Source organism: Nomascus leucogenys, chromosome 19, assembly GCF_006542625.1.
Source record: "Nomascus leucogenys isolate Asia chromosome 19, Asia_NLE_v1, whole genome shotgun sequence".
Lineage (NCBI taxonomy): Eukaryota > Metazoa > Chordata > Mammalia > Primates > Hylobatidae > Nomascus > Nomascus leucogenys.
The window spans coordinates 62,022,843-62,050,140 of record NC_044399.1 but is presented as its reverse complement, the minus strand read 5'-3'; the positions used below and the strand labels follow the sequence as shown (position 1 = coordinate 62,050,140).

General features: G+C 52.8%; 1 protein-coding gene and 1 pseudogene across 1 annotated transcript; both read right to left on the bottom strand.

Moving 5' to 3' along the window:
• Positions 1–121: 121 nt before the first annotated feature.
• Positions 122–22,148, bottom strand: TRPV2 (transient receptor potential cation channel subfamily V member 2). Its single transcript, XM_003262611.4, has 15 exons — positions 21,916–22,148; positions 19,890–20,196; positions 17,517–17,650; positions 14,287–14,577; positions 13,391–13,689; positions 10,898–11,068; positions 10,290–10,445; positions 9,621–9,719; positions 8,782–8,852; positions 8,190–8,355; positions 5,312–5,378; positions 4,862–5,196; positions 3,458–3,582; positions 2,166–2,245; positions 122–336 (listed from the first exon to the last, which is right to left on the bottom strand). The coding sequence occupies exons 2-15, from the start codon at positions 20,087–20,089 to the stop codon at positions 236–238; spliced, it is 2,295 nt and encodes a 764-aa protein (XP_003262659.2). The 5' UTR covers positions 20,090–20,196; positions 21,916–22,148; the 3' UTR covers positions 122–235.
• Positions 22,149–24,032: 1,884 nt separating this feature from the next.
• On the bottom strand, positions 24,033–24,143 carry LOC115831669 (annotated as a pseudogene).
• Between the last annotated feature and the right edge of the window lie 3,155 nt (positions 24,144–27,298).

Below are 27,298 nucleotides of genomic sequence, written 5' to 3'. Positions count from 1 at the left end.
GTGCCCAGGCAAGGGCAGGAGCAACCTAGTCCCATACACAGACCTGTGCACACAGAGACATGCAGACATTACCAGCTCTAAGGGTCCCAGCAACTCTGCTCAAATAATGTTTCCAGAAGAGTTAGTTAATGAAAATATATATTTGCCACCAGAATTCACTGGGACCCCAGAGCCAGCAGATGTGGATGGAAAGATCCCCTGCTCTGTCCTCTGGCCTCCTGCTGCATCTGGGCCATCAGTTGGACTGGAGGAGCTTGGAGGGCACATCATTTTCCTCAGAGGCACCATCCTCATCCTCCTTGGGTGGGGAAGCCAGGACAGGGTTCTCGAGAGTTCCTGTAAACAGATGGCAAGCGCTGTGGCTTAACCCTTGAGTGTGTCCCCAGGAAGCAGGCACCAGGGAAACAAGGGGCCACAGTCATGAAAACACGTCATGCCATGGGGACAGCCTCAGCGATCCTGGAGGCCAGCAATCCCTCTCCCTGCTTCCCGCACTCCACAAGCATTTCCCAATCCCCTGCCATATCAAGGGCTTCCCCCTGCCCCTGCCACCCCCAGGAGCTTAAAGTGCCTGGAGGTGACAGACTTGTGTGTCAGAGATCAGAACACCTGAGACATGCTGGGGTAGCTCAGAGGAGAGAGGGGACCTGTCCTGCCGGGGCAGTGGCAGATTTGGACACCCAGAGGGGAGGAAGAGCGCTTCCGACAGAGACGAATCCAGAGATGAACCAAGGAAAGCAAAGAACAAGGGGTACTGAAGATGCGTGGATGGAGGTGTGGGGAGTGGGTTACACGACAGCTTTGGGCCCTGACCTCCATTCTGAGGGGTGCAGCCTTCCAGGCAGTGGGAGGCATTGTGTAGTGTGGGCTGCATGTAGTTTTTGTCCACCTTAGCAGGACTGGAATAGGATAAGAGTGCAGGCTGGGCCGCCCTCCAGTGGTGTAGAAGCAGAAGTGAGAGGCAGGGCAGGGCAGAGGGATGAGTGGCCGCCTGAGAGGTCAAGGACACTCAGCTCCAGGTGGGAGAGCTGGTATAGCAGGGGGAAATAAGCTGAGGCTCTCAAGGCCTTCCACCTGCGTGAGGAGGGGGTGGGGTGACATACATGTGACCTGCTGGGGCAGCCCCAAGGCTGTTCCTGTTGGGAATGTCACATCGGAGGCCTCAGCAGGCAGTGGGGTGTGGAGTGCTTGGGGCAAGATGAGGGAGGGACAAGGTGACTTTCAGAGGTGACTTTCCTGGCATTGTAGTGAAGGGAGGGAGATGCAAAGAGAGGGTGAAGAGAAACCTATCTGTGTGTGAGGACATGGTCACAGCCCAGGAGCCTGGGAAACCAGGAGGCTGTGGGGCAGAAGAGGCCAGAGGAGCCTCCCTACAACAGGGGCTGTGGGCGACTCAGGAGGCTATTATGGGGGGCAACAGGCACAAGCAAGTGAAATTTGTCAGGAAAGAGATGGAGAAAGGAGAGGAGGTGAACCAGTGGAAGGTGGGAGCTATTGAAGGTTCTAGAAAGAAAGGGTATGCAGTAGAGACAGCTAATCCTCAGAACAGGCCTCTGAGGGTAGGAGGAAGGAACCAGTCTTGGTGGAGGCAGCTGGGTGGGGACAGGAGAGGCCATCACTACACTAGAACGGAGAGGACGCAGGCCATGGACATGGGGGAAGCATGGGAAGTGGTTTCTCAGAGGTGGGGGAGTTGGGGTGTGAAGGGACTAAGGGACTACGCAGAGCAGTTCCTCTGAGGGTCCAGGGAGATGCTGCCTCTGTTGTAGGCTGCACTGTGACACAGCCCTTCCTAACTTATTCCCCTGCTGAGTCCCCAGGCTCAGCCCAGGCCTGGCTGGGGACAGACCCTCGATAACCAATTGAATGGGCAAAGGGTGTGACTGACTGGCATCGGAGAGAGGGCAGCCGGAGGCTGGGCTGGTGGAAGCGCTAACAGCCTCAGAGGTTTCCCCTGGTTCCTGCCTGAAAGCAGGGTGTGGGTGGGAAGGAAAGGAGGGAGCCACTGTTTTAAGGAGGCAATCCCTGTAGAACACCTGGCATGCGGGGATCTGCAAAGGGACTATGAGGAGGTCTCTGGGTCCCGCCCCAGACTCTCCAAGGCTTTGTGACCAAGCAGCAGACACACACCCCAGGCCAGAGGCTGCAGTCACCAGGCTACTCACGGGGGACAACTGCCCCTGACGGGTCCTCACACAGCGTAGGCAGCGTCTGCTCCCACGAAGCCCAGTTCACCTCCTCCACCCTGAGGGCAACAGAGCAGCTCTGAGGTTTGCCTGCTTTGACCACCCCCTCTCCCACCCCAGAGAGGGGCGTGGCCCCCCCAAATTGGGAGACTATGCAGAGATGCTCTGGTGGACACAGAGGCCCTGAGGAGGACAGGCTTTCTCTCTGCAGGGTTCTGGGCCACCCACTTGGAGCCCTGTCCTGTGAGGCAGGTGCTCACTTGCAGGAATCAGCATCCATCGCTTCTAGCTGTTCACAGCAGCCTAGGTTGCCCAGAGCAACCAGAGAAGAGGAATTCAGATCAGGTGTATCTGTGCTCCCAGGTTCTGGGGCCTTTCACCGCTGCTCCTCATGCCTAAGACTCCGTCTCTCTGCTCATCTGCTGCCTCACGACGGTGTCTGGGTTTTTTTTGTCATTGTTTTATTTTTCTTTTCTTTTTTTTTTTTTTTTTTTTTTTTTTGAGATGGAGTCTTGCTCAGTCGCCCAGGCTGGAGTGCAGTGGCGCCATCTCGGCTCACTGCAAGCTCCGCCTCCCAGGTTCACGCCATTCTCCTGCCTCAGCCTCCCTAGTAGCTGGGACTACAGGCACCCGCCACCACGCCCGGCTACTTTTTTGTATTTTTAGTAGAGATTGGGTTTCACCGTGTTAGCCAGGATGGTCTCAATCTCCTGACCTTGTGATTGGCCAGCCTCAGCCTCCCAAAGTGCTGGGATTACAGGCGTGAGCCACCACGCCGGGCCGACAGTGTCTGTTTTTAAGCTGTGTGTTTGTCACTAGGTTCCCTCTCCCAGTGTCCCAGCCTTTCCTAGACACAGAAGGGCATGTTCTTCATGGAAGGGGTTGTAGCTCAGAGATCAGGCTGGCAGAATTGGGGGTGGGGGGATACAGAGCAGCCAGGGCAATGCTAGAGTGCTAGGAACCCAAGGGTCCCTCTGACTTCTTGGCCTCCTTACTGTACCACATTTCAGGCTACAAGGAAGAGTCTGAGATCACCAGGAGGGGACCTTCAGTTTAAGCCACTGGGACAGGCAGATGGCCAGTCATGGGGCAGCCATGGCTTGTGAGATCCAGACCCCTGACCTCACCTGCTCAGGCTCAGTCCCTGGTGCTCTTTGGGCCTGCCCTTCCCACCAGACCTGGCTCCTGGCAGCTGTGCCCTGCACTGCAGGGGGGCCCCAGGGATTGCTGGACAGCAAGGTCCCCAGGAGACCCTCCCGCCACTCACTCACCTGAAGCACCAGCGCTCATCGGGGCTGCCATCTGGCTTAGTGCCGACGGTCAGCATCACGCCTGCCCGCTGCTTCTTCCTGCACCACCAATAGCCATTCTCCATCTCCAGGACAGAGATGGCTTTCTGGGGACAAAGGATGCATCAGACAGAATGTCCTGGGACCCTGCCTGGGGGCAAAGGCACACAAGGCAAGCGGAGCAGGGAAGTGCCCCGCAGCACTTCACAGTATAACGCAAAGTCAACTAAACACGCGGATTCGAATCTGGCTCCAACATCCGATTACCTATGTGGGGTTGGGCACTCAGCCTCTCTGCATCTCAGTTTCCCCATTTGTAGACTGAGGACAAAGTGCCTCAGACAGCTGATGGGAAGTCTGTACGTTATGAGTACTGGACAGCTACTTGCTCTTACATCGTTCCAGGCTCCAGATTGCCACACCACCAGAAACAGAACTTCATTTGCTCACCCCACACATGTGCCTGCCCAGAGGCACACCAGTGAGTCAGGTGGGGCACAGAACCTTGCAGAGGAGGGCACCAAGGCGCAGAGGAGATAAGGGGCTTCCCCAAGATCAACAATGAATTGGCAGCAGGGTGGGGCACAGTGGCTCATGCCTGTAATGCCAGCACTTTGGGAGGCCAAGGCAGGTGGATCACCTGAGGTCAGGAGTTCGAGACCAGCTTGACCAACATGGTGAAACCTTGTCTCTACTAAATACAAAAAAATTAGCTGGGCATGGTGGCACATGCCTGTAATCCTAGCTACTTGGGAGGCTGAAGCAGGAGAATTGCTTGAACCCAGGAGACAAAGGTTGCAGTGAGCCAAGATTGCGCCATTGCACTCCAGCCTGGGCAACGAGCAAAACTCTTGACTCCAAAAAAAAAAAAAAAAAAAAAGAAACACTGGACAGCAATGATGATGATAGTAGCCAGTGGCACATTGAGCACCTACTTGGTGCTGGGCACTGTCCTAAGTACATCTATGAGCTTAAAGGAGGAGGGAGTAATCCCAGCACTGTGGGAGGCAAAGGTGGGAGGATCACCTGAGGCCAGGGCAACATAGTGAGACCTTCTTCTCTACAAAAAATAAAAATATTAGCCGAGTGTGGTGGCAGGTGCCTGTAACCCCAGCTACTCAGGAGGCTGAGGAAGGAGGATCACTTGAGCTCAGGAGGCCAAGGCTGCACTGAGCTGTGATCGTGCCACTTCACTCCAGCCTGGGTGACGGAGCAAGACCTTGTCTCCAGAAAAAAAAAAAAAAAAAGGAAGAGGAGGACTGACGAAGTAGAGCTGCCCAACCCGGCATCTCCTAGCTAGGGAAGGCCCAGCTCCGCAGGGTCCCGAACACTCCCCACCGCCTGAGTGTGGGGTGGGGTGGGGGCAGGGAGCCTCTCTGGTGGCACCTGCAGCTTCCAGATGCTCCAGCTGTCAGTGGCGACACTGTTGACGGTCTCGCTCATGAGGGCGATGAGCATGTTGAGCAGCAGGATGTAGGTGAGCAGCACGTAGGCCAGCAGCAGCAGCAGCACCATGCCGCGGAAGTGCAGCTGCTCCTGGAAGGCCAGCTCGCCCATGCCGATGGTGAATTTGAAGAGCTCCAAGCAGGCTTCCAGGATACCCCTGTACTGGACCCCGTTGCCCTCGTCCTCCTGTCCCTCCGCGGGCTGCACCAACTCTGTGGCATTGGGGCCTGTAGGAGCTTCAGGGCGCCAAGCCTCCTGGCTCAGGCTCACCAGGGCTATGGGATGAAGGGAGAGGGGTCCTTAGCCCAGGATACCGGCAAGCAGCCTTGGGAGTATACAGCGTGGACAAGGAACGTGGGGAAGGGGGAGGGGGCCGGAGGGAGCCTTTACCTACAGCGAAGCCGAAAAGGAAGACTAAGTAGATCAGAAGGAAGCGCAGCAGGTCCCGCAGGATGACCTGGAACACATGTGCCCAGGGGCCAGGGTGGGTAGCTGGGCCACCAGTCATGACCCCAGAACCCTGCCTCACCCACAGCAGCATGGTTCCCGTGTACACTGCACATACGCACACATACATATGCATATGTGGGCCTGTGGAGCCACACCGAGCAGAGGAGTCTTTTAAAAATATATCTCAGATCTGGCTGGGTGCAGTGGCTTATGCCTATAATCCTAGCACTTTGGGAGGCTGAGGCGGGCAGATTACCTGAGGTTGGGAGTTCAAGACCAGCCTGGCCAACATGGTGAAACTGCGTTTCTACTAAAAATACAAAAAATTAGCCGGGTGCAGTGGTGCGCCTGTGCCTGCAATCCCAGCTACTCAGGAGGCTGAGGCAGGAGAATCACTTGAACCCAGGAGGCAGAGGTTGTGGTGAACCAAGATCACACCAATGCACTCCAGCCTGGGCTACAGCGTGAGACTTCGTCTCAAAAAAATAGATATATACAAAAAATACATATGTATCAAAAAAATACATATACACACACACACACACATATGTCTCAGATCACATTGTTTTCCTGCTTAAAACTTTCCAGTAGCCAGGCATGGTGGCACAAGCCTACAGTGCCAGCTACTCAGGAGGCTGAGACAGGAGGATTGCTTGAGCCCAGAATGTCAAGGTGGCATTGAGCTATGATCGTGTCACCGCACTCCAGCCTGGGTGACTGAATGAGTCCCATCTCAAAAAAAAAAAAAAAAACTTCCAGGGTCACAAAATTAAATATAGAACTACTGTATGACCCAGCAATTCCACTTCTGGGTATGTATATGCCCAAAAGAATTGAAAGCAGGGACTCTAACAGATACTTTTACACCCCTGTTCATAGCAGCATTATTCACAGTGGTCAAAAGGTGGAAGCAACAGGTGACTGGATCAACAGATGAATGGACGCACAAAATGTGGTGTATCTACACAATGGGATATTATTCAGCCTTAAAAAGGAAGGAATTGGCTGGGCGCGGTGGCTCAGCCTGTAATCCCAGCACTTTGGGAAGCCAAGGTGGGTGGGTCACCTGAGGTCAGGAGTTCAAGACCATCCTGGCCAACGTGGCAAAACTCCGTCTCTACTAAAAATACAAAAAATTTGCCGGATGTGGTGACACATGCCTGTAGTCCCAGTTACTCGGGAGGCTGAGGCAGGAGAATCGCTTGAACCTGGGTGGCGGAGGTTGCAGTGAGCCAAGATTGCACCATTGCACTCCAGCCTGGGCAACAGAGCAAGACTCCATCTCAAAAAAAAAAAAAAAAAAAAGGAAGGCATTTCTGACACATGCTACAACATGGCTGATCCTTGAGGACATTATACTGAGTAAAATGAGCCAGACATTAAAGGACAAATACTGTATGATTCCACTTATACGACATAGCCATGGTCGTCAAATTCATAGAAACAGAAATTAGAATGGTGGCTTCCAGGGACTGGGGGAAGGAGAGAATGGGGAGTTGTTTAATGGGTGTTGAGTTTCAGTTTGGGATGACAAGGAAGTTCTGGAGTTGGATGGTAGTGATGGTTATACAACAGTGTGAATGTACTTAATGACACTTAGCTGTATACTTAAAAAAAAAAAAAGGTTAAAATGGGCCAGGTGCAGTGGCTCACGCCTGTAATCCCAGCACTTTGGGAGGCCAAGGCAGGCGGATCACCTGAGGTCAGGAGTCGAGACCAGCCTGGCCAACGTGGTGAAAACCTGTCTCTACTAAAAATACAAAAATTAGCTGGGCATGGTGGTGGGTGCCTGCAACCCCAGCTATACGGGAGGCTGAGGCAGGAGAATCGCTTGAACCCAGGAGTAGGGGTTTGCAGTGAGCCGAGATGGTGCCATCGCACTCTAGCCTAGGCAACAAGAGTGAGACTCCGTCTCAAAGAAAAAAAAAAAAGTTAAGTTCTATGTTAGGTGTATTTTACTACAATTTAAAAAAAAAAGCCTCTGGAGACCTCCAAATCCCTCCCCGTGGAAGGGGCCCCTGGCCCTTCCCTTCCTCTCAACCTCCTCACCTCCAGCCTCCTGCCATCTCCCCAGCCACCCAGCCTCCTCACCCTGTCCCAAGCACCCCAAGCTTCTTCTGGCTCACGGCAGCCACTGCTGTGCCCTCTGCTGAGAATATCTCCTCTTCACCCTGCTGTGGCTGAATCATTCTTTCAGGTCTCAACTTAAACATCCCCTCTTCAGAGAGGCTTCCCAGACCATCCCATCTAAAGGGTGCTTGGTCCCAGCCATTCTCCATCAGATTGTCCTGTGCTTTTTTTTCCTTCATAGAATTTAGCAGTGTGGAATGTTCTCAGTTGTTTTCTTAAGGTTTTCATTTCCTCCCACCAGAACATCAGCTTCAGGGGAGCAAGGACTTGTTTTGTTCTCTGCTATATTCCCAACACCTAGAACGGGGCCCGGCCCACGGTAGGCACTCCCTAAACATGCGCTGAATACATAAATGAACGCAGTTACATGCCCGCACTCACACATCCCAGGACACAGACATGCAGATGAGCTTATGCACATATTCTTTGTTCATTGCTTGTGGAAGGATGCACATGCTCCCGTGTGGACACCTGCAAACACACATATGTGCGTTTGTTTGCATGTGCATGCAGAGCCCTGAGAGAGGTATGTGCACGCCTGTACTTAAGCTTCCATCCAGCAAGTATCTGGGTGCTGGCGCACAGGCAGATGTACACATGCCCTCCTCTGCCTAGGATAGCTGTGGAGGAAGGCTCTTCTTGCCTGATGAGGCCAAAAGAGTCCCGGTGGGCCACCCCCTTCTCTCACCTTCTGGATCATGACACTGTAGATGCCTGTGTGCTGGAAGCCACGTGTATAGTAAAGCAGGTTCAGCCAGCCCAGCACCAGCGCAGACACAAGCAGGGGCAGGTACCACTCGATGGCCAGGAAAAACAGCACCTGGGACACCACCGTGAGCAGGGCCTGGAACAGGCTGTGTGGGAGCAGGATCCAGGTGGGCTTGCTGGCCACTTGGCTCCCTGAGCCCCCACTGCCCTATGCTGACCAAGGTCCTGACCTCCGTCTTAGGCAAGACATTTAACCTCTGTGGGCCTCAGTTCCCTCCCACTGTAAAATGGGCATAATAATAATGATGCCTGACTCATAGAGTGTTTTCAAGGACTAAGTGAAACAGGTGTGTGCCGAGGCCTAGTAAATGTCACTATCTACAGTGATGGGAGCACAAGGGGCCCCAGGCTGGACGGCAGCCCAGACTCCTGGGACTGGCCTGTACCCAGGTCCCGACTTCCTGGGCCCCATGTCTTCGCCTCTAAAGCCAACCTGGTGCCTTCTGCCACAACCTTCTGCCCTTCCAGACCTCAGAGACAGTTGAGGGAAGGAGGAGTGAGAACCCACGTACAAGAGGATTTCAAAGTAGCTGTCTATGAACGAGATCCAGATGAACAGGTGGCGCCGCCAGAAGTACCACAGCTGCGGAGGAAGGGAGGACAGAGGGCTGTGAAACCTGCTCTCCCGCATGCCCCCTGCTGGCCTGGCTGAGCGGGAGCCTGCCACCCGGGCTAGGGCTAAGTCAGCAGCTTTGGTTGTGGGGGACTCATGAATACTTCTGATAGCTGAGATCGCTTGGGACTTTCTTTCCAGAAAAGCAGCCACCTAGGCAAGGCCGGGGGGTGCAGATGAAGAGCCTGTGCACTGCATGCAGGAAGGGGAAGAGTGCCTCTCCCTTCCCTTCTCCCTGGCCTCACAGGGAGCACCCATACCCCAACCAACCTGGGTTTGGTGCCCAAGTTCTGCCCACTCTGCGGAGGTCCCAATGTCTTGGTGTCCAGCCTGTGTCCTGCAGGCTTACAGCATTTCCCACTGAAGAGGCCCTACTGGGATAAATAGCCTGAACCCCACCTACCTCTGGTCTCTGTGCTCCCCAAGAGGGGAACTTCCCAGCCAAGGGGCCTGGCTGGGGGCAGGGGCTTCCAGCTCCATTCCTGAGGGAGCAGAGCCTGTACTGCCAAGGAATCAGAGAAGCTATCTGCTACCCCAAGGAACCCCAAAAGCACAGCAGAGGGGTTCCAGGGGACTCAGAAGGCAAGGCCAGAACCTCTGGCCCTCAGCTTCGGTGAGGCTGGTTGCTCTGGGTGGGACTGGGTATTGTCAGTGAGGGGATGCAGCTAACTTTCTCTAAGCCCCCTGAAGCAGAATTCTAGGTTTGCTTCTTGGTAGGAGAAGGGGAGGGGCACTCACCTGGCTCACGAGGAGGTAGATCCCCCCTAGCAGGATAAAGATGTGGCCCGCCAGCAGCATGGAGTTTCCAACCTCCGCTTTCAGGTGAGGGGCAGCCTGCTGAAGACACACTCAGATGAGACCTAGGGCCTTGGGTCCTCTCTCGAACAGCTCACCCTTGAGAGCTGAAGCTGAGGGCCTACTCTGAGCCTGAGCTGTGGAGAGGCTCCTCAGAATGGCAGGGTTACATGGGCTCCAGGGAAGGACCCCTGGATCCTGAGAGGCACATTGTGTAGCATTTCAGTGTAGGGTCTGAAGCCAGACTGCCTGGATTCAGATTCCCTGTCCACACCACTTCCAGCTTGTGTGACCCTGGACAAGTTACTTAACCTCTCTGTGCCTCCCTTCCCTCTACTATGAACTGGGGGTGATTATAATTCACCATCTCAAGGGTTTTGGGGGACATTAATTAGTCAACACATGTCCATCACCTAGAATCCTTTTACACATACAGTGAGCACTCAGCAAATCTTCACTGTCTCACCATTAGTATTACGGTGCTGGCTCCCATAAGCTTGGGCATGTCACTCCAGCAGCCCATGCCTCAGCACTATTACTGCCCCATCTTCCCCCAGGGTTGTTTCAAGCAGGCCTCCCCCAAGATGTGCCCCCCAAACCTCCCGCCCTTGCCTTCTTCGGGGTAGGCTGATTGTAGGCAACAGCGGTGAAGATGAACATGTAGATCAGATTACACAGGAAGTTTAAGAAGAACCTGGGGATGAGCAGATCCCATTTCGCCTGCAGCAATTTGTTCAGGGGCTCCAAAACGACCATTCGGTGTCGGTGCTGGGGTGGGGAGGGGAGAGCCATGGGTACACTCAACAAGTGCAAACAGGCTGCCCACTCCATGTCCGGATCAAAGCAAGGGCCCAGGAAATGAGGAGAGAGGACAGGGAGCAGGCTTCCACACCCCAGGATACCCAAAGGACCTCACCCCAACCCTCCCAGCTACAGTGTGACCAAGGGGCTTGCCCTCCAAATGAGATGCTGGTTAACAGAGAGGACCTGGATGGTTGCCACGAGGCCCTTGGCATGATCCCCGTCTTGGATGGGACTAGAGTATGGATTGAGTATGGGCCCGGTGGCCATGGTCAGGGTCGTGCCTGCTGGGACATGCAGCCACACCCCCACTGGCACAGGAATGGGGCAGATATGGTCCAGCAGGCAGCCCCAATTTGTGGACCTTGCTGGGAACTCTGCTGGGTCTTCTGCATGCACCCATGCTCCTGTGGGCTCACCGGGCTCTTGCAATGAAAGGCGATGATCTCCAGCACCGAGTTCTCCTCACAGCTGTCCACAGAAGCCAGGTCATACAGCGACACCCGGACAGGTCCATAGCACCACTCGGTGAACTTTCGGGAAAGGTGACTCAGTCCCGAAAACTCCCGCTGCAGGATGTGCCTGAAAATCTGCAGGGTGGCCATATGAGCTTGCATTCACTATCCCTTCCCGGCACTGATCCTGGGCCAGGGCTGGGAAACACCCAGGATTCTGCAGTTCCCCCTGGTCTGCGGAGCTGCAGCTGACACGTGCACGTACCACCGTACACGCAGATCCTTGTGTGTCTAAACTCTTAAACACACACACGCACCCAGCCACATCTGCCCCAGCCTGCCAGCCAGCCTGGCTCTTCCTTCCCCTCCCCTGCCCTGTGGCCTTCCTTGAACTCCTCAAATGGCAGAGAGATCCCTAGCCCTGGGGTCCTTGAGGCCCCTGAGATCAGAGTCTACTAGCTATATCTGTGTGTGCAGTTTTGCGGTCAGAATCTAAAATTTTCAACAGACTAGAAAGTGGTCCCTAGAAAGCAGTCTGGTTTCACACGTGAGGAATGGGAAAGGAGGAACACATCAGGGCACTGCTTTCATAGGCCACACAGCAGTGCCTCTAGACAAGAAAGTGAGGTTCACACACCCCAGGGAGCACTCCAAGAAACTTGGGAGGGCAGCGAAAAAGGGTTAAAAATTATGTTTATCGTTTCCTTAATCTTTCAAAAATCTCCACTGTGAGCTTATGAGGCCAGCCCTGGTGAGCTATTGGCAAAAGCTATTTGGAATAGGCCATTGGTAAGCTATCTGGAATAAAGTGGGGGCTGCCTCATGTTTATTCTTCCTACCAGAATAACTTCCAGCTAGTCAAAGCCCTAGGCATTAAAAATGCAGCTGCAGGCTGGGCATTTTGGCTCATGCCTGTAATCTCAGCACTTTGGGAGGCCAAGGCAGGTGGATTACCTGAGGTCGGGAGTTTGAGACCAGCCTGACCAACATGGAGAAACCCATCTCTACTAAAAATACAAAATTAGCCGGGCGTGGTGGCACATGCCTGTAATCCCAGCTACTCGGGCGGCTGAGGCAGGAGAATCGCTTGAACCCGGGAGGCGGAGGTTGCAGTGAGCTGAGATGGTGCCATTGTACTCCAGCCTGGGTGACAAGAGCAAAACTCCATCTCAAAAAAAAAAAAAAAATGCAGCTGCAAAAGTTTGGAAGAAAATATGGGTATGAAGATTATATATATACTATATATAATTATAATATATAATATAATGTATAATAGTTATAACATATATTATGTACATATAATATATATTATATATATAATCTTGTAGCAGGAATTAGACAATAGCAAAACCAAGGAACCTTAAAGGAAAAGATAGTCACACTTGCAGATTATAAAAAATTTTAAATCCTGTATAGCAAAAAAAAAATAAAATTCAGAAAACAGATGATGAACTATGAGAAATTTTACAAGTGCTATAGTAGACAAAATACTAAATTCATTATAAAGTTATCAATAAATATGCAGAAACAGAATAGCAAAATAGACAAAAGATACAAAAAGGCTATCTCTTAATAAAGAAACCCAAATGACTTTTAAAAATTCCCAATGTTTGGCCGGGTGCCATGGCTCACACCTGTAATCCCAGCACTTTGGGAGGCCGAGGTGGGCAGATCACCTGAGGTCAGGAGTTCAAGACCAGCCTGGCCAACATGGTGAAACCCGTCTCTACTAAAAATACAAAAAAAAAATTAAAAATTGGCTGGGTGTGGTAGCTGATGCCTGTAATCCCAGCACTTTGGGAGGCCGAAGCGGGTGGATCACGAGGTGAGGAGTTCAAGACCAGCCTGACCAACATGGTGAAACCCCTCTTTACTGAAAATACAAAAAAAATTAGCCAGGCATGGTGGTGGGTGCCTGTAATCCCAGCTACTCAGGGGGCTGAGGCAGGAGAATTGCTTGAACCTGGGAGGTGGAGGTTGCAGTGAGCCAAGATCTGTCACTGCACTCCAGCCTGGGCTACAGAGTGAGAGTCTGTCTCAAAAAAAAAAAAAACAAAAAAAAAAAATTAGCTGGGTGTGGTGGCTCATGCCTGTAATCCCAGCTACTTGGGAGGCTGAGGCAGGAGAATCGCTTGAACCTGGGAAGCGGAGGTTGCAGTGAGCCGAGGTTGCACCATTGCACTCCAGCCTGGGCAACAAGAGCGAAACACCATCTCAAAAAAAAAAAAAATCTCAATGTTTTATAATGTAATATATTCAGTAGTTCATATACAATTTATAAATAAACACACATATATTAGAGGTACATACTGAAAATTTTCTTACTAACAGGAGTGTTCCATTGAAAAGCAGAGAAGCCACTGCTCTTCACCACCCCCTGGGTTCTTTCTGCAGAAATTTTGGGGTGAGACCTACTGCTTCCTGGAGAGGGGAAGTGGGAAGGGGACAGCCGCTCACCTCGATCTTGCCCTCCTTGGCGGCCAGCTTCAGAGGCGTGAGATCCTGCAGGTTGCGGATGTCCTCAAGCTGCACGGTAGGGCAGAGGCGGGCCCCAGCTTGGAGGAGCCCATCATACATGCTGGTCACCAGTGCGACGTTCTCAGCTGAGTTGTCCGAGATCATCACTAGGGCATGCAGGACTGTGTTGCCCTGGGAGTCAGTGGCCTGCAGGCTGGCGGGCTGGTGTGGGTTCTCCAGGAGGTAGCTTACCACATCCCACTGCTTGGTGCAAGCGGCCAAAGAGAGGGGTAGCTCACCTGCAGGCCAAGAGAGCAGCTTGGGCCCCAGGCCTCCTGCTTTCCATCTGCCTACTCCTCGTGCTCCTTGGACAAAAGGCCAGCCCTCCTTGAAACAGGTCAGGCTTCTTTACCACTGAAGGGAGCAGAACAGGGGCCAGCCAACCTGCTGCCTTTTGCTGTCTCCTTTGCCAGAGCCCAGGCAGGCTGCCTCTTTATTCAGGCTCTGCCTGGTCAAGTCACATGCCAGTGCTAGCAGCCCCTACTCCTTTCCCTGGGTCTGGGTCTGGGTCTGGGTCTGGGTCTGGGTGCATGCCCATCTTCTGGCCAGACGAGGATGAAACATCTCTTATGACAAATTAGTGCTGGATGTGGTGGCACACACTTTTAGCACCAGCTCGAGAAGCTGAGGCAGGAGGATTGTTAGAGCCCAGGAGTTTGAGGCTGGCCTGGACAAAAGACAAACTGCTTTTGCAGGCAGCCTAGTGGTTAGAAGCAGGACGTCAGGGTCAGAAAAACCTAGGTTTAACTGCCAGCTCTGTCATACACTAACCAGGTGACCTTGAACAAGGCCTTACCCTCTCTTTGCCTCAGTTTATCCAAGAAAGGCTCACTCACCGAAATAAAAGCAAGTCCCTTGGCCCTTCTGGAAGAAGCGGCCGCAGGCCCGGGCATGGACATTGGCCCCATTCTCCACCAGGAGCTTCACACACTGCAGACTCCTCTTCTCAATGGCGATGTGCAGAGCGCTGTGGCCTCGGTAATAGTCATCTGTACACTGGGCATTTACCAGGGGCTGAGGATTGCCAGAGTCCCGGTCGATCTGCAGCAGTGGCAGAATGCAGGCGTTGACCCCATCCTTAAGATTCAGCACAGCCTTCATCAGGCACGTCTTACCTGTGGAGCCCTCTGTGGGAAGAAGGGAGGGGAAGGGGCACAGTGGTGCTGAGACCTGGAGCGGCTGGGCTGCCCGATAGCTCTTACAGCAAGCCCAGCTCAAAGTACCCCTTGGGAGGATTAAAAGAGATGCTACACACAACTGGTGGGAGCACAACCATGTTATAGGGTATTAAGGCTCCAAGTAACAGATAAGAAATACCAACAGGCATGACTACAATTTCTGCCCTAGAAACTAAATTTCTTTTTCTTTTCTTTTTTTTTTTTTTTTTTTTTTTTTTGAGACAGAGTCTTGCTCTGTCACCCAGGCTGGAGTTCAGTGGCGCAATCTTGGCTCACTGCAAGCTCCGCTTCCCGGGTTCACGCCATTCTCCTGCCTCAGCCTCCCCAGCAGCTGGGACCACAGGCGCACACCACCACACCCGGCTAATTTTTTGTTGTTGTTTTGTTTTTTGTTTTTGGCAGAGATGGGTTTTACCGTGTTAGCCAGGATGGCCTCGATCTCCTCACCTCGTGATCTGCCCACCTCGGCCTCCCAAAGTGCTGGGATTACAGGCGTGAGCCACTGCGCCCAGCTTAGAAACTAAATTTCTTTTTTTTTTTTGAGACGGAGTCTTGCTCTTTCACCCAGACTGGAGTGCAATGGCACGATCTCGGCTCATTGCAGGCTCCGCCCCCCGGGGTTCATGCCATTCTCCTGCCTCAGCCTCCCGCGTAGCTGGGACTACAGGCGCCCACCACCTCGCCCGGCTAATTTTTTGTATTTTTAGTAGAGACGGGGTTTCACCGTGTTAGCCAGGATGGTCTCAATCTCCTGACCTTGTGATCCGCCCACCTCGGCCTCCCAAAGTGCTGGGATTACAGGCATGAGCCACCGTGCCCGGCCTAGAAACTAAATTTCTAAGACATAAGTCATCATTCATGAAATGCTGTCTACACGAGAATATTCAGAGCAGTATTTGTACATGACTCCACCACTTAATGTCTCTGTCTCCTCTGGCAAGTCACGTGGCCTCTCTTAATCTCAGTTTTCGTTACTGTAAAATGGGAATGTTCCAGGGTTATTGTAAGGTTCATAAGGAATAATATAAGCCCAGGCGTGGTGGCTCACGCCTGTAATCCCAACACTTTGGGAGGCTGAGGTGGGCAGATCACGAGGTGGAGTTCCAGACCAGCCTGACCAACATGGTGAAATCCCGTCTCTTCTAAAAATACAAAAATTAGCCAGGCGCAGTGGTGGGCGCCTATAATCCCAGCTACTCGGGAGGCTGAGGCAGAGGAATTGCTTGAACCCGGGAGGCAGATGTTGCAGTAGCTGAGATCACGCCACTGTACTCCAGCCTGGGTGACAGAGCAAGACTCTGTCTCGGAAAAAAAAAAAAAAAAAGGCCAGGTGCGGTGGCTCACGCCTGTAATCCCAGCACTTTGGGGAGGCCAAGGCTGGCAGATTACGAAGTCAGGAGATTGAAACCATCCTGGCTAACATGGTGAAACCCTGTCTCTACTAAAAAAATACAAAAAATTAGCCGACCTTGGTGGCTGGCGCCTATAATCCCAGCTGCTCGGGAGGCTGAGGCTGAGGCAGGAGAATGGCGTGAGCCCGGGAGGTGGAGTTTTGCAGTGAGCTGAGATCGCACCACTGTACTCCAGGCTGGGCAACAGAGCAAGACTCCATCTCCAATAAAAAGGGAATAATATAAAAAAAGTGGATAGCACACAGAGGGCCTGGCACACAGCTAGTTGAAGCCAAAAACTACGAACAACCTAAATGGCCATCGATAAGTAAGGAATTGGTTAACTAAATGATGATAAAGGACACAATGGAAAACTCACTCTGCAGTTGTCAAAGTAACTAAGTTAGACAAGTACTGAAATGGAAGGTGCTACAAGACGTATTAAGTGGAGGAAAAGCACATTACAAATTAGTATATATGTCAAGACCCCATTGGCCGGGCGCGGTGGCTCACGCCTGTAATCCCAGCACTTTGGGAGGCCGAGGCGGGCGGATCACGAGGTCAGGAGATCGAGACCATCCCGGATAACACGGTGAAACCCCGTCTCTACTAAAAATACAAAAAAATAGCCGGGCGTGGTGGCAGGCGCCTGTAGTCCCAGCTACTCAGGAGGCTGAGGCAGGAGAATGGCGTGAACCCGGGAGGCGGAGCTTGCAGTGAGCCAAGATGGTGCCACTGCACTCCAGCTTGGGTGACAGAGCGAGACTCCGTCTCAAAAAAAAAAAAGACCCCATTTATGTAAATACATACTGATGTATTAAGAAAGTCTGGATAGGCCCTGTGCAGTGGTTCACACCTATAATCCCAGCACTTTGGGGGGCCAAGGTGGAAGGATCACTGGAGCCCAGGAGTTTGAGGCCAGCCTGGGCAACACAGTAAAACCGCATCTCTCCAAAAATAAAAAAGAAGAAAGAAAGTCTGAACAGATGCATTCTCAAACCATTAATAGGGGCCCAGGATGAGAGACTGTGTTTACCCTTGGCTCTATATGTTTCCTTACTGTTTGAATCTTCTAGAGTACTCATCTTATTTTTCTGATCAGCCCAAACAATACAGATATTTAGATTTTGGGCAAATAGCGCTTTGAGATGGGTTAAGTATATCGTATGTGCATTATATATTATATCTCAACAACACTGTTATTTAATAAAAAAAAAAAGATTGCTTTGGGTTTCCATTCAGCCACTGCAATGGGCTACGGGTGACAGAGGTAGCCAGGAGGCCTGAGGGGTGGGTGGAAGTGGGAGGCACAGCCAAGACCAACAGGAGGCCATCCTTGATTAGCTCTGTCCACAGGGCCCCCCCAGCAATCATTCCAGTGGGAGGGCTGCTGAGAACACTCACTTCTCAGCTCCTGACCAGGGATCAAGCCCACCCAGCACATCTAACTATCGGCTCACAGGATGCCTAGCCTTGGATCCACAGGGCAGGGTCTACCTGTGTATTCCGAGTCAGTGAGGTACTTGCTGGTCTTGCTCAGGTACTCTGGAAGTCCAGCCAGATCCTCAGGGACACCCCGGGAGACCGCATTGAAGAGCCGATCTCGGTCAAATCGGTTTGGATCCGGCTGACTGTGGAGGATGTGGTTTGTGACTCATGCTGGAGAAGAACCACAGGCCCCCCCAAGAAGCCCTCCATCCCAGGGAGACCTTTCAGGGAGTCCTGTACACACTGCACACCCCTCAGGCCCAGGAGCCCAGTGAGAGCCCTTCTGAGGGCCTCTATCCTCCTAGAGCCATCCTAGGGGACCCCTGGAGGAGGAAAAGGGGCCTGTCCAGGCACTAAGCTGCTTCATTCCCATGACGCCAGTCATCACAGACACTTTTCAGCATCAGGTGCTTGTCATGTGCCAGGTGCCTTGATGTACCATCTCTCAACAGCCTCGATATCCCACTGGGTCCCCTTCGGCACACACAACTTGTGGTGGCTCTTGAGCTTGGGCCTGGGTCTGGATAGGGCTGTGGGAGATCCCCACAGACTCACAGTGGCTGCATGCATCATTGCCCTCAAAGAAAGTATGTAGAAAAGCTCCCTTCTCCTCTCAGAAACCGTCTATTAACTACAAAATATTCTGTGCCTTTCATCTTCACTTCAGCCCTGCTGGTCGGAAACCACTCATTTCTCCATTAGATAAACAAGGAGGTCATTTAACTTGCCAAAGTCACACAGCTCCAAACTGGGAATCTCAGCAGGGCTGTTTAACTTTAGACCTTGACTCTGAATCCCCAGAGAGATTCTAGGCTCGGCAGCAAGAAATTTCCCAGAAACAGAGCATTACCTGGGCCCAACGCTGGGCTCAATGTTGAAACATATCAGACACCACTGAGAAGGCACACTTAATGAGAAATCTCTCCCACAGACCCCAGAAGGGATCTGGTAGCTTATCAGAATCTAGAATCTAGCAGCATCTGGTGACTGGAAGTGGGAAGGGCATGAGTCATTCCCTCCTGGGCTGTGTTACTAATCACAGGGGCCAACTTGCCTCTGGGGCTTCTGGTACCACCATCAGCAGATATTCGAAGACAAAGAACAAGGGGTGCTATTTGATGCTTTGTAGACCCTCAGGTCCCAGCTTAACGTCTCTTGTGGAATGGGTCGGCCAAGTAAAGGTTGGTGACAAGGTGATTGTTGGGATCGGTCACTTTTTTTTTGGAGACAGTCACACTGACACCCAGGCTGGATATGGTGGCACAATCTCTGCTCACTGCAACCTCTGCCTCCTTGACTCAGGTGGGGATTTCAAGGGTTGACTTTTTAAGCCAACGGCTATGACTGTAATTATAGCCAGCCCTCCTTCGTCAGCACCAGGAAGCCACACATGACCATGAGGGCTCTATCTGCTGCTGACAGGAGCCCTGTGGACAGTCCAGCTGGCAGAAGTGGCCATATGGACAAAGAACTTTCTGTCACCAGGGTGGCATCATGGTCCTGGGGTAGGGAAGCCCAGTGAGGGCACAGATTGAGGCACTGAAGGCATCAAGGGCCTGTCCTGCCTGTGTCGGGCAGGCTCCACAGCTCCCAGAATCTCCCCACGCATCCTCCCCTACCCTGGTGCTGAATCTGACCACTATCCTCCAGCACAAACAGGAAGGGGCTCTAGCCTGGGAGGCCAAAGCTGGTGGCTGTACCTCAAGCACGAGAAGGGAAGAAGGGGCTTCTGTGGCAGAGTCTAGCCTGGCCCATGAGGATTCTCCAGCCTCACTGGGCAGGCCCCCACCCTGGGCAGGGAGGTAGGGGGTGCCAGATGCAGCAGGACTGGAAGTGGGACTCTCAGGAATGTGGGGCTCCCACAGTCTGAATTGGTGGAAAGACCACAGGAAAATCAAAGTGCAGATGACTCCAAGCAGAAGCCTATCATCCTCAATCCCACAGTTCACGTCCCCTGAGTGACAGGCTCAGCCTTGCAGAACTGAGGAAAGCCTGGGACATTTCCAGATGTCCTTGATTCTCACTGGATGGAGTGTGGATCCTGCTGCCTTCCCCAACAGGGACCATGACAGGGGTGGGAGTTGGCATGAACAGGGGGATTTGAGGGTCATTTGAGGACTTAGAGCTCAAGAATGTATCTCACGAAGAAGATGACCTCAGAAGGCAGAAGGCCAAGAATGGGGAAGCCTCTGGAAAGAGCAATGCCAGATGGCAGAGCAGAGGTCAGCCTGTCGGGCCCAGGAGCCACCAGAGCCAGACTGAGGACGCCACAGGCTGTGGGAAGGGGCACTGGTGCTGGGCTGGTCAATGAGTCTTACTCCGGGTGCTCTGCTGGAGCTGGGCAGGGGGCCCCCTTTGCCCTGCCCCCACTTGCTGTCTCACCTGACACCTGTTCCCTTTTGGTAGTTGAGGTTGACTTTTATCTGAGGGGCGAATTTCCGGTCCTCGCCCTGGAACAGTGACTCCATGGGAGGCAGCCCGCTCCCAAAATCCGGCTTTCTGCTGTCCACCTCAGAGCCATCTTCTTGGCCTCCATCTAATGTCTCCAACCTGAAAACTGAAGAGCTGGAGGGTGAGGTCATCCTAGGAGGAGGAGGCTGCTCGATCCAGCCAGGACCTCTGTGGAGATGGAGATGTCAAGGGTCCCGTCTTCCTCCCAGCTGTGGGTCGGTGTTGGCCTGACTGGAGCCTGCAAAAGGAGGTATTAGGTTGGTGCAAAAGGCTGGGCGTGGTGGCTGGGTGTAATCCCAGCACTTTGGGAGGCTGAGGCGGGCTGGTCAGCTGTTCGAGACCAGCCTGACCAATATGGTGAAACCCCATCTCCACTAAAAAAAATACAAAAATTAGCTGGGCATGGTGGCTTGTGCCTGTAATCCCAGCTACTCAGGAGGCTGAGGCAGGAGAATTGCTTAAACTTGGGAGCTAAGATGGCACCACTGCACTCCAGCCTGGGCAACAGAGCAAGACTCTGTCTCAAAAAAAAAAAAAAGTAATTGCGGTTTTTGCCATTACTTCTCATTACTTCTAATGGCAAAAAAGCCAAGTGCAAGTAGGTCCACCCACTGTGTGGGAGCCCAGCCCCAATGCAGGGGAAGTGGGCCAGGAGGGATGAGCAGCAGGGGTGAGGAGAGGGAGGGAGGCCTGTGGGGTGAGGAACAGGGAACCAATAGGGCCACCCTTTTGATGTTGTCCCCCAGGAAGAGCCATGACTGTCCCCGACTTTTCCTCTGGGACTTCCTGGTATCTGAGGGGTCACAACCCCTGTTACCATTTGCATTAACAGCACAACCCTTTCTTTACACAACGTCTTGCCTGGCGGCCAATATTCCAACAGATAAAAGTGCGATGGCTGGGATGAGGCCAGTCACTCAACCCCTCGCCAAAGAAGGGGAGCTCTAAGGAGAAATAACTGGGAAAACCACTAGACTATCAAACCCTTCATTTTGCTGCCAAGACTACTAAGGCTTAGAAAGGGGGAGTGGATTTCCCAAGGTCGCCAGTTGTTGGCAGAGCCGGATCTGACACTATGCGTCTACCATGACGTTCCTCTTCCGTTTGCAAAGCCTTTCAGGGTCTGTCTATATTTTCAGTCTGATTCAGCTCTGAAGGCATCGAATGCCACCTCTGTGTGCCTCAGGGCCTCTGGGGGCTTCACGAGGGGAGGGAGGCCCCTAGCCTGTGGCCCAGGCTCTCTCCACCACCCTGCCTCAGGCCCTAGGCTGGCCTAGGAAGCTCAGCAAACAGCACAATCTCACCCTCACAGGAAAACTGAAACCACAGCCCCCATCGCTTGGCAAGGGTGGGGCCTTGGTCAGGGTTGGGGAACCCTCATGGCCCCAGTGAGCAGGATGAGAAAGAAGAACGAGTCAAAGAGTGGTAAGGAGACAGAAGGGTGGAGAAGGGGGCAGCAGGCAGAGAGCAGAGAGGAGCAGCGCCAGCAGAGGGAAGTGGAGAGGGTAGGCTGGGACCAGGCCCTGGGGACCTGGGTGGGGTACTTTCCCATGGAAACATGGGAGGTGGGGAGCTGCCTGGCTGCCTCAGTTTGCAGATGTGACCCACCACCCTTTCTACGCACACTGGGGCAGAAGGGCGCTCTTTCGATTTCATACCATTTAGCCCATCTGTGTCCCCAACCAAACCCTGGCCCATTCCTCCAGCCCAGGACTCCCAAGCCCCAGCAGCAACAGTTGTCTGTCCAGCCCCTACCCCACCTCCTGGGACCCTCACCCACCCTGGCAGCAGAGGAAGGGGTGTGGAGGTCCAGGGAGAGGGTGCCGGAGCCCCACACAGACCCTGGCTCCAGGCTGTAGAAGCCAGGAGCCCACTAGGCCTTCCCTGCCCCATCATTCACTGTCAGGCTTGGGGACCTGGCCCCCTCCAACGTCCCCAGCATTGCCCACCGACTTACCCTGCAGGCTGAGGCCAGGGCGTGGCGGCTGCTGGGATCCCGGAGCTTCTCAGTAGCAGGGGCTGCGGGAGGAAGTGAAGCCGGGAGGGGCTGCGGGCGCTGACAGCGGAGGAGCCGCGGAACCTCCCTCCGCAGCTCTGAGCACTAAGCTCCAGCAAGCGGGTTCTGGTCTCTCGGTCACCCTCAGCCCACCTGGCCAGCCGGCACGGTGGAGAGTGGGAGCATAACTCTCCACTGTCAGGACAGGCTAGCTACCAGAGACTGACCATCTGGACACACCCTGCTGCGAATCAGGCCCCGCCCCCACCCCTCCCCCTTCTAGCCACTAAGGTCTCAGGTGGGGGTGGGTGACAATCAGAGGCAGCCCTTGGATGCTGGGGACTTGCCTCCCATGGAAGCTGCCATGGATGGGGGATTCTTCCCCAAGTACACTGACAGCTATCCCCTCCCCTTCTCCACTACCACATGCCTTCCAGCAGCTGTGTGGCCCATAAATGGGCCTGAGTTGACCCATGGCAGGGGAGAAAGCTGATGTGGACAGCCCCCAGGGAGAGGCTCAGCCCAGCAGATGCCCCTGGGAACACAGTCCCACCCACCCATCCACCCAGCAGTTGGGGGACTTTCCCACCTCCCAGGACCTTCCCCCAGCCTCCTGACCCCAGGACTCTGATGGCTAAAGTTCCCCTAAAGGTGCTCCAAGCACCAGCCAGCAGGTGGAAACAAGGAGGTGGGCATGCACTGCTAAAATCAGACCTCACCACTGATGGGGCCCTGGTCTGGACTCAGTCTTGGAGCTTGGGGACTCAACGACCACCGAAGTAGCCCTAGGAATCCCTCTCCCTCACTCCCAAAACCTGGCATCAGCTCTTCCCCCAAAATTTGTCTTTCTGCATGGTCCAAGCCACTATCATTGCTCCCCTGGGCAACTGCAGCCACCTCCAAACTGGTCTCCCTGCTTCACTCTTGCCCCACACTCATAATCCATTTCTCCTTATAGCAACTGAAGTGACCTTTTAAAAATGGGAAACGGGGCTGGGCACGGTGGCTCACACCTGTAATCCCAGCACTTTGGGAGGCCGAGGCAGGCGCATCACCTGAGGTCAGGAGTTCGAGAGCAGCCTGGCCAACATGGCAAAACCTTGTTTCTACTAAAAATGCAAAAATTAGCCGGGCATGGTGGCGGACGCCTGTAATCCCAGTTACTCCGGAGACTGAGGAAGGAGAATCACTTGAACCCGGGAGGCGGAGGTTGCAGTGAGCCGAGATCGCCCCATTGCACTCCAGCCTGGGAGACAGAGCAAAACCGTGTCTCAAAAAAAAAAAAAAAAAAAACTTAGCGGGGCATGGTGGCACATGCCTGTAATCCCAGCTACTGCGGAGGCTGAGGCAGGAGAATTGCTTGAATCCGGATGGCGGAGGTTGCAGTGAGCTGAGATCCTGCCATTGCACTGCAGCCTGGGCAACAGAGCAAGACTGTCTCAAAAAAAAAAAAAAAAAAAAAAAAGGGTCGGGTGCAGTGGCTCACACCTGTAATCCCAACACTTTGGGAGGCCGAGGCGGGCAGATCATGAGGTCAGGAGATTGAGACCATCCTGGCTAACACGGTGAAACCCTGTCTCTACTAAAAATACAAAAAAAAATTAGCCGGGCGTGGTGGCAGGCGCCTGTAGTCCCAGCTACTTGGGAGGCTGAGGCAGGAGAATGGCGTGAACCTGGGAGGCGGAGCTTGCAGTGAGCCGAGATCGAGATCGCACCACTGCACTCCAGCCTGGGTGACAGAGCGAGACTCTGTCTCAAAAAAAAAAAAAAAATTAAACGTAGTTACCATATGACCCAGCAATTCCACTCCTAGGTATGTACTCAAAGAAATGGAAACATATGTCCATACACACTTGTACATGAATGTTTACAGCAGCATTATTCATAATAACCAAATAGAAACACCCCAAATGATGATTAACTGATGATGAATGGATAAATAAAATGTGGCATATCCATTTAATGGAATATTATTTGGCCACAAAAAGAGAAATTAAGTACTGATATACACTACAGCATGGAAGAAACTTGAAAAATTAGGTTAAATGAAAGAAGTCAGTCACAAAAATCACACATTGCATGATTCCATTTATTTATTTTTATTTTTATTACATCCTCAGATAGGGGACACATCAAACTGATAAGAATAGATACTACACTTGATTTTAGCTGAAAGGTCAAGAAGTGATCTGCATGATTCCATTTATATGAAACATCCAAAACAGGGAACGGTAAAGTGGTTGTCTAGGGCAAAGGGATGTTGGGGGGTGAGTGTAGAAAGGAGGACTGACTGCTAAAAGGTATGAGACTTCTTTTTTTATTTTTTTGAGACAGGGTCTCATTCCATCGCCCAGGCTGGAGTGCCGTGGCATGTGATTACGGCTCACTGCAGCCTCGACTTCCCCAGGCTCAGGGAATCCTCCTGCCTTGACCTCCCAAGTAGCTACAGGCACATGCCACCACACCTGGGTCTTTTTTTTTTTTTTTTTTTTTTTTTTGTATTTTTTGTAGAGGCAGGTTTTCACGATATTGTGCAGACTGGTCTCAGACTTCTAGACTCAAGCCATCTACCTCAGCCTCCCAAAGTGCTGGGATTACAGGCGTGAGCCAATGCGCCCAGCTCAGGTACGAAGCTTCTTTTGCGGGAGATAAAATGTTCTAAAGTTGATTGTGATGACAGCTGTGCAACTCTGTGAATTATACTAAAAGACCAATGAAATGTACACTTTATATTTGTGAATTGTATGTGAATTCTATCTTTGTTTTAAAAAGTCCCCTGTGTAGGGAAGAATGCCTGTGTTTTTAGTGGGAAGTGAATCAAGCAGGGAAGCAAGACTTCCTCAATCTCAATACCACTGGATTCATATTTCAAGAAGCTTCAGAAATTAGCCGGGCATGGTGGCATGCACCTGTAGTCCCAGCTACTCTGGAGGCTGAGGTAAGAAAATTGCTTGAACCTGGGAGGCAGAGGTTGCAGTGAGCCGAGATTGCACCACTGCAGTCCAGCCTGGGAAACAGTGCAAGACTCCGACTCCATTAAAAGAAACCAAAAAAGCTTTGGGAGGCCAAGGTGGGCAGATCACGAGGTCAGGAGATCGAGACCATCCTGGCTAACACGGTGAAACCCCGTCTCTACTAAAAATACAAAAAATCAGCTGGGCGTGGTCGTGGGCGCCTGTAGTCCCAGTTACTTGGGAGGCTGAGGCAGGAGAATGGCGTGAACCCAGGAGGTGGAGCTTTCAGTGAGCCGAGATCGTGCCACTGCACTCCCGCCTGGGCAACAGGGCCAGACTCTGTCTCAAAAAAAAAAAAGAAACAAACAAACAAAAAAAGAAGCCTCACTCAGTCCAGTGTCCACCTAATGAAAATCTACCCCAAGCAGACTTCACACCCTATCTTTCCTATTGTGCTTGATTTCATTTTGTAACTTTTTATAAATGTTTCTTTTATTTGAATTTATTTTCAGATAGATTTTTAATAAGAGCAAAGAGAGGTCACAAAAATATGTAGCAGATGTGTCCTCTGGAGCAGGGAACTAGAGGTCAGGGATGGGAAGGCACATAAGGTGCATTCTTTGTACTATCTGAAATTTTTTTATTTTTTATTTTTTATTTTTATTATTATTTTTTGAGACAGAGTTTTGCTCATTGCCCAGATGGAATGCAGTGGTGCGATCTCGGCTCACTGCAACCTCTGCCTCCCAGGTTCAAGCGATTCTCCTGCCTCAGCCTCCCAAGTAGCTAGGATTACAGGCGCCCGCCACCACGCTTGGCTGATTTTTTGTATTTTTAGTAGAGACAGAGTTTCGCCATGTTGGGCAGGCTGCTCTCGAACTCCTGACCTCAGGTGATCCACCCACCTCAACCTCACAAAGTGCTGGGATTACAGGTGTGAGCCACCGCTCCCAGTCTTTTTTTTTTTTTTTTTTTTGAGACGCAGTTTCACTCTTGTTGCTCAGGCTGGAGTGCGATAGCAGGATCTCAGCTCACCGCAACCTCCGCCTCCTGGGTTCAAGCGATTCTCCTGCCTCAGCCTCCCGAGTAGCTGAGATTACACGCATGTGCCACTGTGCCCGGCTAATCTTGTATTTTTAGTAGAGACGGGGTTTCTCCATATTGGTCAGGCTGGTCTCGAACTCCCGACCTCAGGTGATCCACCCGCCTGGGCCTCCCAAAGTGCTGGGATTACAGGCGTGAGCCACCGTGCCCCGCCTGTTTGAAATTTTTGCCACTGGCTTTAAAAAATAAAACTGGCATCTCTTGTAGAAAAAAATCCAACTCACATGTGCAAGAGATGTCTAAAGCCTGTGCATAATATAAATTAAAAAAAGAGTTGGGAGAGAGGATTTCAGGGTCTGGAAGGTGGAAACTGCCCTGGCCTTAAAAGTAAAAAAAGATGGGACACTTGAGGATGCTGGGGGTAGGGGCTGGAGCGGTGTAGACAAGCCAGGGCCTGGACCTGCAGCCTTTGCTTCTCTTTGTACTAATTCCGAAACTTGGCCCCAAGCCAGGGCTGGGGCTATGTCTAACTGGCCAGATGAAGCTTCCCTGAGCAGATTGTGCTTGAGTCTCACAGAAAAGAAATACGAGTAAGACAGTTTAGCAGGCAGCACAGGCTTCCTGGAGCAAGGAAGACTGAGGTGGCGGAGAAAAGAAAAAATGCTGGCTGGTCCTCAAACAGGGCCAGAGGGGACCAAAGGGGACCAGACACCTCCTGGAGGGCAAGGGGACCAGCTGGCTGGGCACAGCCTGCCCAGCCTGAGATAATTTCTCACGCAAAGCGTGGCCCCTTCCCACACCGCCCCAGGGAACCCCAGAGGCCACAGCTCAGTGAGGCCCGGACGTTCCGTCTCTCCCAGGACCCAGAATAGCTACAGCCAGGTCGTGGCCAAATCTGGGAGCCCAGCCCCAAGCCCCTACGCCTCTGGGGAATTTCCCCAATTTCCGCAGGCACAAGATGCATTCCCAACCGCCTCCGTCTCCCCACCCCTCACGCTTCCACCTGCCTCCCACCGCGCCTCCTCCTCCCCAACCACTGACCCCTCCAGCCTTCAACTCCTCCACCCCTTACCCCCCCACCTGCCTCCCACCCCATATCCGCCTCCCCTACCCCTCACCCCCACCTGCCTCCCACCCCACCTCTGCCTCCTCCACCCCTCACCCCCTACCCCTCACCCCCACCTCCCTCCCACCCTCACCTCTGCCTCCTCCACCCCTCACCCTCACCCTCTACCCCCACCCCCACCTGCCTCCCACGCCACATCTGCTTCCTCCACCCCTCATCCCCCGACCCCTCACCCTCATCTGCCTCACCCCTCCTCCGCCTCCTCCACCCCCACCCCCAC

Coding starts and splice junctions, on each gene's coding strand:
- TRPV2 (XM_003262611.4), bottom strand. CDS start 20,089: ATGACCTCACCCTCCAGCTCTTCAGTTTTCAGGTTGGAGACATTAGAT. Junction 8,853..9,620: donor TCTACCTCCTCGTGAGCCAG/GTGAGTGCCCCT, acceptor CTTCCTCCGCAG/CTGTGGTACTTCTGGCGGCG. Junction 2,246..3,457: donor GATGAGCGCTGGTGCTTCAG/GTGAGTGAGTGG, acceptor TGTTGCCCTCAG/GGTGGAGGAGGTGAACTGGG.